At 47.5% G+C, this 10,709-nt stretch overlaps 1 protein-coding gene across 1 annotated transcript; it reads left to right on the top strand.

Moving 5' to 3' along the window:
* Positions 1–8,657: 8,657 nt before the first annotated feature.
* LOC104298004 (urotensin-2 receptor) lies at positions 8,658–10,338 on the top strand. The gene has a single exon (XM_009898030.2). It carries the CDS (start codon positions 8,793–8,795, stop codon positions 9,939–9,941), a length of 1,149 nt encoding a protein of 382 aa, XP_009896332.2. The 5' UTR covers positions 8,658–8,792; the 3' UTR covers positions 9,942–10,338.
* Positions 10,339–10,709: the final 371 nt, after the last annotated feature.

The raw sequence follows: 10,709 nt of genomic DNA, 5'->3' as shown, positions 1-10,709 counted from the left end.
CTCCTCCCATTAAGAGGTGCAGCACTCTGCTACTAGAAAACCTCCATGAGGCAAGGTGCTACTTTAGATCAAAACAAGCCAGAGGAAAATATTTGAAACAAGAAACCCTGCTCTCCAACTGTGAAACCAGGTGGGTGCTCTCTCTTCTTACTGCTTTTGACTGGGGAATTAAGCTCATTTTCTTCATTAGAGCTGCTTCCAGGAGAATTTCCTTCTGACAGGAAATGCCAACGGCTGCAGGAGCAAGAACTGGTGGGACAGTGGGCAGAGAAGTGCTGCACCCTGAGAGAAGGGAAATGAAAGAAGGGAAGAAACCACTGCCCAAGAGGAACAAGTCCCTACTCAGGATGAAGTGCCACATCTGATGTTCACTTGACCCACATCCTCCATCCAGTTCCCACATCAAAAAGCCAACAACAGAACAACATCACACAGCCATATCCCTGTGCTCTGTAGGGTTTAGCACTCCTCCTGGTCATGCAGAGGTCCCTGCACAGGTGACACTTTTGCTACCTGTGCCTCATCACAGGTAGCAACCCATGGAGGACAAAACACTTGATGTAAAAATTGGCACATGCTTTTGAGTCTTTTAACTAACACCTGTCACTTCTGGCAGTGATTTTAACTCCAAGTCTTTGAAGTATCCTGCACACAATCATTCCCACCTGCCTCAGCAGGGACTACATAGTAGCACTTAAGGCATAGGAGACAAATGCACAAAGCTCATCATACCCAAGGATAGATGCTCCACTGATGAATTTTAGGAGAAGTACAGGTTTATCTCACTCAAATTACCCACTCAGTGGGAAACCCAGACTATTCTGCAGCCCTAACTGCAGACTGGTACCCAGTGCCACCACTGCCACCATCACTGGATGGCAGGGCACAGCTCTATTCACTGCAATGGCCTCCGGCCCTACTTGGTGAAACCCAAATTACTGCTCTGCCACCACACTGCTGGGAGAGGCTGGATGCTTCTGGTCAAGAAATGCCTGAAAAGACTTGAGGGATCATGGTACATAGCAGAAAGAGGCAGCAGCCTGAGGTGGGGCTGAAACAGCATCTTGAGGACTCTGCCTCAGAGTTTGGTGACACTTGTCACAAAGAGAGAAAAAAGAACTTTGCCATCTCCTTTACTGTCCTTACAGAGATGTGAAAACAGGCAGTAGAAGTCAGCACTGAGCTATCACCAGTAAGAGCAGAAGTTGCTCATCAGAGTAAGCAGGAAAATTCATTATGTGGAATTAAAACACACTCTAGAAGAGCAGCTTTTTAAGGAGAAATGTGAATCAGCATCTGCTGCTTCAGAGAGGTGACAGCACCAGCTGTCAGCAGCTGTCACCATCCCCGGGTCCTTCCAGCTCTAGCCCCCTGTGCACAGGATGGAAAATGCCACCAGAGAGTCCACTGCAGCATAAACTCTGTGCAATGACATTTCCTGCTCTTTACATGCTGCCAGACAAACTTTTCCACTTCATCTTGTGTATCTTCTGAGAGGTTTTTGAAAGCACCAGCAGAAGTTTTTGCTGCCAGGCAGAGGCCACCAGAGCTGAGGACACATGCTGCTGTCCATGCTGAGGAAATGTCTGGGATCGGCAACAGGAGCTTTGAGACAAAATGGTTGAAGCCTGATTTTTCTTTTCCCCTACAAGTGGCCCCCAAACACTTTTCTAATGCTCAAATTTCCAGCTACGAGGAACCAAGCTGAGAAATACAGAGCAGCCTCCCAGGAGGAGAAGAGGAGAAGATGACTGAGGACACTGAACCAAATTGCAAAGCTGTGGTGTGGGCAGCACAGCCATGCAGACTAGAACATGGAGGTGCTGCACAGGATGTAGGTAATAGCAAATGATGGCAAGGAAACTTTGGTCTCTGATCTAGGATCAGGGTTTGGTGGATGGAAGGTGCTTCTCTCAGTTTGACTGTACTCCACATAGGTGTTCTGATAATGATTTGGAGTGTACCCAGGACAATTATTTCATTTGTTAATCTTGAGTGCTTTGCAATAAAGAGAATTCAGTAGTGCTTGTCTTTGTGCCCCTACCCCAGTCACTCTCAAAATATTGTCAAAGAGATTATCGGATTATAATTGACACAGAGGAAAATGTGAAGCATTACCTGGGCTAAAGCCTCTTCTGTGCTGAAGAGCTTCTCCCAAAAGCCAGTTGTAAGAGGGTCTCAATGACCTCCTCTGACTCCTCTGCCTTCCTCTGAGTAATCAAACTCACTGCAGCTCTTCCAGGAATTGAAAAGGAGATGAGGATGTGAAAAGCTAGAGAGTCTCAAATAGCACATCTCAGACCTTGCTAATAAAAATGTAAATGGTGCTGTGCAGACTCTGTGTGTGTGAACTGTCTTCCCAAAGCCATGCAGGATCAGTCGGGGTGGCTTGATTTAAAAGTGCAAATGACACCTTGCCCACAGTGTGCAGGACAAAAGGTTGCCAGCACAGTCATCACTTACTTGACTTTGCAGCACCCAGCTATAAGCACTGCCCAAAGAGACTTAGCACTGCTGAAACCTCTCCAAAACCCAACAGGCTATGACAAACTCGTAACTTCACATGGGCCATTGCAGGCAGGACCTGCTCTCCCAGCAAACACCAGGACCTGGCTGGGGACATGTTAGCCTGAGACAAGTCCACAAGCAGACAAATGAATCACTGGTGTGAGACTCAAAACAACTCACAGCTGATCACAACTTTCCCACCAGATCAACCACATAACAGGATGGATAGATGGATGGATGGAAGGAAGGAAGGATGGATGGATGAAGATGTAAACATAGTGACCACTTTTTAATTACAGAGTTATTTAGGATGCAGATAAGGATTTTCTGGAAGGCAGGAATAGAAGGCTTTAAGGAGATTAGAACTCTTCTTTATTATCCACCATCAAGGTGGTCTGGGTCATACCTGGTTTTAAAGGTTCCACTCCCAAAAGCATGGTGGGATGTCTGTGACAAAGAATCACTGTCACCTCTAACAGCTCTGCAATGTGCCTTACATGTCAGGCAAGGAACAAATTCTGCCTACCTGGTGGGTGCATGGGATGCTCAGCCAGCAGTGTACCGCCATTCTTTCAGGGACAAGAGGTAGGATTTGGATGTTCTGCAGGCTGTGTAGGCATCAGACCTCCTCCTGGAGAGCATCTCAGTGCCTAGGAAAAGGGATCAAGCAGGAGGATACATACAAGAGTCAGTAATTCTCCCTCCTTCAGAAGTTACCCTGATCCTGAGTGGCCACAGAGGAGCTCTTGCACCATTTCCCCAGGGAAACCAGCAGTGCCTGTTGGAGCTCAGCATGGAGAAACCATTCTCATTCACATGCCAAACACCAGATGTTAAATTTGAATGGCCAGTGCCTTGTGTCACTGGCACAGCCATGGGATCACTCTTGGCTCCAAGGCAGGCACCTCACAGAGACTCAGACCAGTCTGCCAGTGTCAAGAGCTGCTGAGATGGGGGCCAAGTGATCCCACTCATACATATCACACAGGAAAACAAGCACCATCCTGTCTGCTGTCCAGAACTTGGGGGTGGAGTCAGATCAGATGAAATAATATCTCCTCCTAATGTTTTTTTTTTTTTTTTTTCTGTAAAGTACATTCAACCTAAGAGCAGCCCAGAGACTCCTTAGTGGGATGAGACAATCAGAGAGGAGGAGAGCAACCAGAAAAAAAGCTCTGCGAGCTGATTGTGTACCCTGCCCTCCCCAGCAGCACTCTGGCCACTCCATCCTCCCAGCTATGCAGGACCTTGGGGAGCACTGAGGCAGCTGAGGCTTGCAGCAGTCTGCACTTCTGCTCCACAGTGAGTGATCTAAGTGACCTGCTTGCGCCAATTCACCTCATCTGTGATGAGGTGAAATGAGTTCCCAGCTCATGCATCTGCCTGGGAGCACAGGGACCTGAGCCTTGAAGGGAAAGCCTGCATTTATGAGACCAGTCCCTGATCACATCAGCCTGGGAGAGAAGGCTAGCCTCTGTGCCCCACCACACTGCCATAATGACCACAGGGCATCTCCCAACACTGCATAGCAAGCTTTGGACCTCACAGGAGTCCCAAAATTGCAACTGTTGTGTAAGAATAGAGGGGATCTCTGTGATTTTGGAGGGATTCTGCCACAGCAAGATGAAATTCAGGAGACAGAGAGGCAGCTCATTAGAGACATAAGACCAGTCCCAGGAAGAAACCTCAGAGAATCACTGGCCCTTTATTCTCCTTCCATCACTTCAGGACTAGCCTTCACCATGCTCCAGGGGTGGAGTTCGCACAGGGAGTTAGAGCTTGAGCCTTCTGCCCATCCAAATTCCAGAGCACCAGCAAGGAACATATGGGTTGTTTCCTTTGCCTTTAACAGTGGCACTCTTAGGGCCAGAAACACCACAGACGTGGTAGCTAACAAACCAGGCCAGCACCTCGGGCAACTTTCAGCACCACTCCAACTGTCCAGGCAGCCTACCCCTCTGCAGGGGAAAAGCAGAGCAGCTACAAACCTGGTGTCTGTGAAAAGGGCCCTGGGTGAGGGAAAACAAACTGGTAGTTTCAGCCCCCAGAGTCTTGCTTTCACACAAAGCAGCCAAGAGCAAAGCCATACCAACTCAGGAAGGACAACTGAAGTTTCATATTGAAAAAAAAAAAAAAAAAAAAGGAAGACATTAGACCAAAATGCAAAAAAAAAAGAAAGCTCAGTGAAGTCTCCAAATGCGTTGGCTGAGTTTGGGTGGCTCTTTCACTGGTGGAGACAGATAGCAGGAAGAGTGAGAAAAACAGTTGGGACCAGCTGGGAATTTGGATACCACATTTACACATGTCTAAGACCATAAGTACTGGAACAGAGGGATTTAAATGCAACTTTCCTAGGAACAAGAGGTGACTAAGGAGCTGATCTGTCCTTCACAGCACAACCACCTCACCAATGCTCTTTCTCAGGAGCTGCTGCTACAAGGTACATCAGGAAGCACATAGAGAGGTCTAGAACAAGAAGTATTCAGAGAAAGAGTCAGAGGAGGGAACAAACAGCTCTTAGGTAGTAACAGCAATGCAGGATGGATTAGCTGGAGCTGGCTGGTGTGCCAGCAGCTGATGCCTCTCAGGAGCCCCATGCTGGGAAGCATCATCTAATTACCATGGCTGCCCAATGCCAAATGGCGAAGTAAGCAATGGGCCTGGCAGACATCTCCCACACACCCATGTACAGCATCAGACACCCTGAGAGAGTTGGGTGCTCCTTGCTCCTGCTAGCATGAATCAGGAGCAGTTCTCTGCAGTCCACAGAGCTAAAGCAGGGACTGGGAGAAAACAGCAATCCCATCACTGGTTGCCACTGTGAGCAACCAGTGCCACAAAACAATCCTGAGTTTAGCTTCAGCATGTCTCAATACCAGCCCCTTCCTCACACCAGCTTTTTTCTAGGTGCCTGGTTGATCCTTCTCCATCTTTACCCTCAAGTATCCTGGGGAAAGGCAACAAGCTGAACCCAAATAACCTGGGCAAGATTTCGTTACTGCCAGCCTGAAATATCTCAGACGCTGTGGTGCGTGATACCACCGCATGCATTGACCTGTTCATGTGCCATCCAACCCAAATAAACTTTGGCTTCACGTTGGAATTGATCTCCAAATCTGGGAGCTCTGCCGTTTCCCAGGGCAGCCTGCAGGAATTTAACCCTCCCTGGCCCAACTGCTCTTCCCCAACACAAAGGCTTTGCTCAAACACCATTAGGCATTTGTGCTCTTCCCTGCAGTGTAAGGAGGGGTGGGGTGGCTTTTCCTGTCACCGGTCCTGGGATGAAATCAGCCTTGACATCTTGCAGCCCCAGCTGGCTCAGGGCCAGGGAGCAGGGAAGCTGGCTATCAAAATACTGCTTCTTTAAAAAGGCTCTTGGCTGGCTGCAGTCAAAGCCACGCTATGCCTAACGTCACTGAGTAACAGAAATAGCAGGCATGAGTGAAGGGAGGAGAATGAGAGTATTAAGAGCGCACAGATTTCAAACATACTTGGCTAGGTAGCACGCTCCCTTCCTGCTGCTGCCTTTCCAGATGCGACAGAGCACAGGGATCTCTTGCTGCCTGCCCAAGAAAGAGGAGTCTCTCTACTTTTTTTTTTTTTCCTTTTTTAATTCTTTTTTTTTTCCATTTGATGTTTCAGCTTTACTTTATTTTCTTTCTTAGAGGAAACTTCATCCGCTGGATTTAAAAGCAAGCAAGGTTTGAGCAGAAGGGATTCATTTATGTTTTGTAGCTACTGGAATGTGCATGAAACACGTGTGTGATGATAACATAGAGGAAAAGGCAGGACTGGCTGAGAAAATCGCTTAGAGTGGAAGATGCTTGAATGGCTGCTTGGAACAAGAGGCTGTCTATTGTGTGTGTGCATGTGTGTGAGCGCGGGCATTTGCGTACCAGTGCAGCAATGACAGGCACGTTAAAATCATGCAAGGTTTGCCCAGTTTGCTTCATTTTCCTCCTACAGAAGTGAGGACTTGCCAAGCTGTGGGTTCTGACTGCAGACAGGTGAAGTATCTGAAGTGAATTAGTGCTGTAGGAATTTTATGAATGAAGCAGAGTGCAGGTTCAGTGGAAGAGGAGCAGAGCAGGGAACTGCAGTGTGTGGAGCTCTCTCCGGCAGGAGCTGTCACACCAGGGAACCACACAGACATGCACAGGCACAGCAGAGATCTGCTACAAGTGCCCAGAACACGAAGTGAGGCAGCTGCAAGAAGACAGCATTTGAGCCATGGAAAATTCACCTGAGTTTGATAGCTCTGTGTATGACCAGCTCCAGCCTCAGCTGGAGCATTCCATGCAGAACCACTCATTTGCTCTTCAGTATGCCAGTGGTCACCTGGCAGAGGAGCAGGCAGAGCTCCCAAGCATCCATGACTTTTTTACTGCCAGCACAGCTCGGGCATGGAGTGGATAATGAGGCAGCAAGTTGGTGCATGGACAGGCTGGCTACATGTGTCCAAAGCTGAGCACAAGAGGACCACACAGCGCAGCATGAAAGGGAGGAAGCAGATTCTGGTTTGCAAGGTCCAAGGGAGCTGTGGTGCTGGTGAAGCTGCTGGAGCACAACCCAGAGGAGAAATTTCCTGAAGGAGCATCGATTACTGCAGAACCATGCTCCTTGGATGTCTGTACCCAAAGGATTTGGGTGGGAGATGGGCTCTGTGTATTGGTGGTTCTCTCTTTTTTTGATTTTTAACTTTTATCCTAATTGTTTAGCAAGGAATAATCTCCCTCCGTACTGGATGCCCTCTTTTATGCAAAGTTTTTGCATGACAGCGCTGTGGCACCCGTTAGCCACAGCAGGTGGTAATGGGAAGAGGGGAGGGCATGTCATGAAGAGGATGAACATTGTCCATCCTCAAGTGCCACAGAGATCACTGTCAGGGTCTTTGACACGATGGTAAAGAAAGAGGGCCTTGTGCTGTAACCTTGCTGCCAAGGAGCTACTGGGATGAAAGAGGCAAAGGAGTCAGAGCTGGTGTGAAGACAAAGGGACACCAAACACCCCAGGAAAAGCTGGAAATTCCCAGGATATAAAGAAACCAACCTGCCCAGCAAACAGAAGGATGTCTTTGCCTGCTGAGTACTGCAAGATGAGGTGGTCTAACACCCAATTCTCACATCTTTTTCTGAGCAAAGAGACAATATGAGATCATAACATACACAGTGCAAAAGCACTTGTGTGTGCAGTGCCCTTTAGGTTGCCACAGGCTTTTGGTATGCCTTGAACTCTGGGCATTTTAGCCACTTCTTCAGTGTTTCTGTCAGGCAGGTTTGATCTCCCTTTACCTACACCCAGAGCCAGTGTAACTTCAAAGCAACACCATCATGATTTGTATGGTGTTGACCTTGAGCTAACCAAAAGCTCCTCTGCTTGCCTAATCTGCTGCAGAGCAATCACACACCTTGCTGCATGAGGCTGTTATGACAGGTTCACAAACTGGTCTGTCTGAAATATATCTGTGCATAGACATATGAAAATCTCTGGGATCACACTCAACAGACAGAAAACCTCTCTGTAATGACACCCAAAACCCACAGTGAAACCTGCAACTCACTCTATAGTTACAGAATGCCTTTTTTTTCTCCATCACTCAAATACAAATCAAAACTGGAGGTCAGGACATAGAAGGAGCTTCTCACTCAAGCAAAGATGCTCCATGAAAACACTGCAGAAATGCTGGACAGGACTTTGAATGCATCACACATAATAGACCATTGGGCTGGAAATGGTAAATCTAAAGTGTGTTTTCCCTTCTTGGGCATCTTTTACTCCTTCAGAGTTAGAAGCTTAGCTAAGAGGTTTTCAGAAATTATGCTGCTAGATCTGTAGGCTTCTGTTAAGAGTTAAGGAAGGACATTTTTTCCCCTCCAACTCCAAACTGTCTTTAAGGATTGCAGCAAGCAGGTCCAGTGATCCCCACAATCTCTTTTGTCTCTTTTCAATGGACATATTAAGATATGTCATCCTTCAAAGCTGTGCTTTTGTAATGATACTGTGAACCTTACCTGAGTGACCTCAGTGCAGAAGACCTCTGGTACATGCAGAGAGCGCTCAGGGACAGGTAACTTCTAAATGGCAACTTGTTTTGCGCTGGCAGAATTCTAACGTGTTGGTTTCTGATGTCTTTCCTGCAGTGGAGAATGCAGACCTTCCTTGGATGAAACCCCGCTAAGAAATGGTTGACCATCTCCCAGCAGTTGCATTTCTCAGAGCAGAAAGTACAGATCTTCAGATCCCTGTGGCATGAACAAAGCCTCTGGCATTGAAAAGCCAGGAGGATGTCCCTAACTGATGAGCTGGAGAGCCACTTTTCTGCAACCCCCTACATGGTGACAGACACAAGTGAGAGCAGCCTGTTCAGAATCAGACTCAATGCCTCCATCAATGCCACCGGGGATGGCACACCAGCCACCGGTTCCATGGAGGACATGATTGCCATCTGCACCATTGGGACAATCCTCTCCCTCATGTGTGTGATTGGGGTGACAGGCAATGTCTACACCTTGCTAGTGATGTGCCATTACTTGAGGTCATCTGCTTCCATGTATATTTACATCATCAACCTTGCACTGGCAGACTTACTCTACCTTCTCACCATCCCCTTCATTGTTGGAACCTACTTCATTCAGAAATGGTACTTTGGGGACATTGGTTGTCGTATCCTGTTCAGTCTGGACTTCCTCACTATGCATGCCAGCATCTTCACCCTTACAGTCATGAGCACTGAGCGCTACTTTGCTGTGCTGAAGCCCCTGGACACAGTGAAGAGGTCCAAGAGTTACCGCAAGGCCATCGCTGTTGTTATCTGGCTGGTGTCACTGCTGCTCACTCTCCCCATGCTCATCATGATCCAGCTGGTACAAAGGGACAACAAAAGCATCTGCCTGCCCACTTGGAGCAAGCTGTCCTACAAAGTCTATCTCACCATCCTTTTTGGTACCAGCATCGTGGGTCCAGGGGTAGTCATTGGCTACCTTTACATCCGGTTGGCTAAGATTTACTGGGTGTCACAGACGGCATCCTTCAAACAGACCAAGCGGCTGCCAAATCAGAAGGTGCTCTATTTAATCTTCACCATAGTGATGGTGTTCTGGGCTTGCTTCTTGCCTTTCTGGATATGGCAGCTCCTCTTCCAGTATTATGAATCCTTCACCTTATCTCCCAAGGTGATGAAGAACATTAATTATCTGACAACCTGTCTGACTTACAGCAACAGCTGCATCAACCCCTTCCTCTACACCCTGCTCACCAAGAACTACCGGGAGTACCTGAAGAACAGGCAGCGGTCCCTCAGCAACAGCAGTGGGTACTTCCAAAGGAGGAATCGGTTTCAGAGGATTTCAGGGAGGTCTCTGTCCACAAGCAGTCAGCACTGCACAGAGACATATGTTCTTGCTCATGCTCCTTTGGGAAACAACAGTGCCTGAAGGTAAAATATATCTCCAAGAACAATCAGTATCGACTTTGGTGTTGCTTTGATTTAAAGTGTGCATTGTAAAGGCAAAGCAGATCCATCACGTGCACACAGTTAGTCCAGAGGCTGTGCCGTGTGCCTGCTCTCCTTTTCTTCAGTGCCACTGATTTGATGCTAGCAACATTCAGCTGAACATCTATCTAAGTAGCCTTTTGCTTTTTAGCTTTGTATTTTATAGTGTATGTCTCCTCAAGTAGCCATCAGTCATGACAGCCTGTTGCAGGGCCATGGGGTTTAATAGCATCAGCTGTCTCCTAAAGCTTAGAATTTTGTTACCCATGAATGGCTGTAGTTTGCTCTTTCTTTCCTTTAACAGTGATGCTAAACTTGTAGTTGTATGAGGACTGAAAATAATTAAATAAAGACAAAGCAGTTGACATTTGTGACCTGCAATACAGTTTGAAATTGGGGTAGGAACGGGCAACATGGATGTGTGGGTATTTGCCCTGGTTTTGGTCATATTGACATACATTCTACATTCATGCACTGGACTTGATTCTCCTTTCACCCAAGTGTCTATAGTGGAGTCACATCATAGTTCGTGTCACAGTCAGGGAGCACTCAACTTCCCCTAACACAATGACCCCAAACACATGATGTAGGGGAGAATCATTTGTCCTGGACAATCATATCTGTCCTCTGCTCTCCTACAAGGAGTGCCTGGGAACCTCTGATGTTGTTGCCAGGGCGTCCCTCCACAAACTTCAACATCCAGCTTGCA

The sequence above is a fragment of the Dryobates pubescens genome, chromosome 20, assembly GCF_014839835.1.
Source record: "Dryobates pubescens isolate bDryPub1 chromosome 20, bDryPub1.pri, whole genome shotgun sequence".
Lineage (NCBI taxonomy): Eukaryota > Metazoa > Chordata > Aves > Piciformes > Picidae > Dryobates > Dryobates pubescens.
This window is presented reverse-complemented; position numbering and strand designations above follow the sequence as displayed.

Coding starts and splice junctions, on each gene's coding strand:
- LOC104298004 (XM_009898030.2), top strand. CDS start 8,793: ATGTCCCTAACTGATGAGCTGGAGAGCCACTTTTCTGCAACCCCCTAC.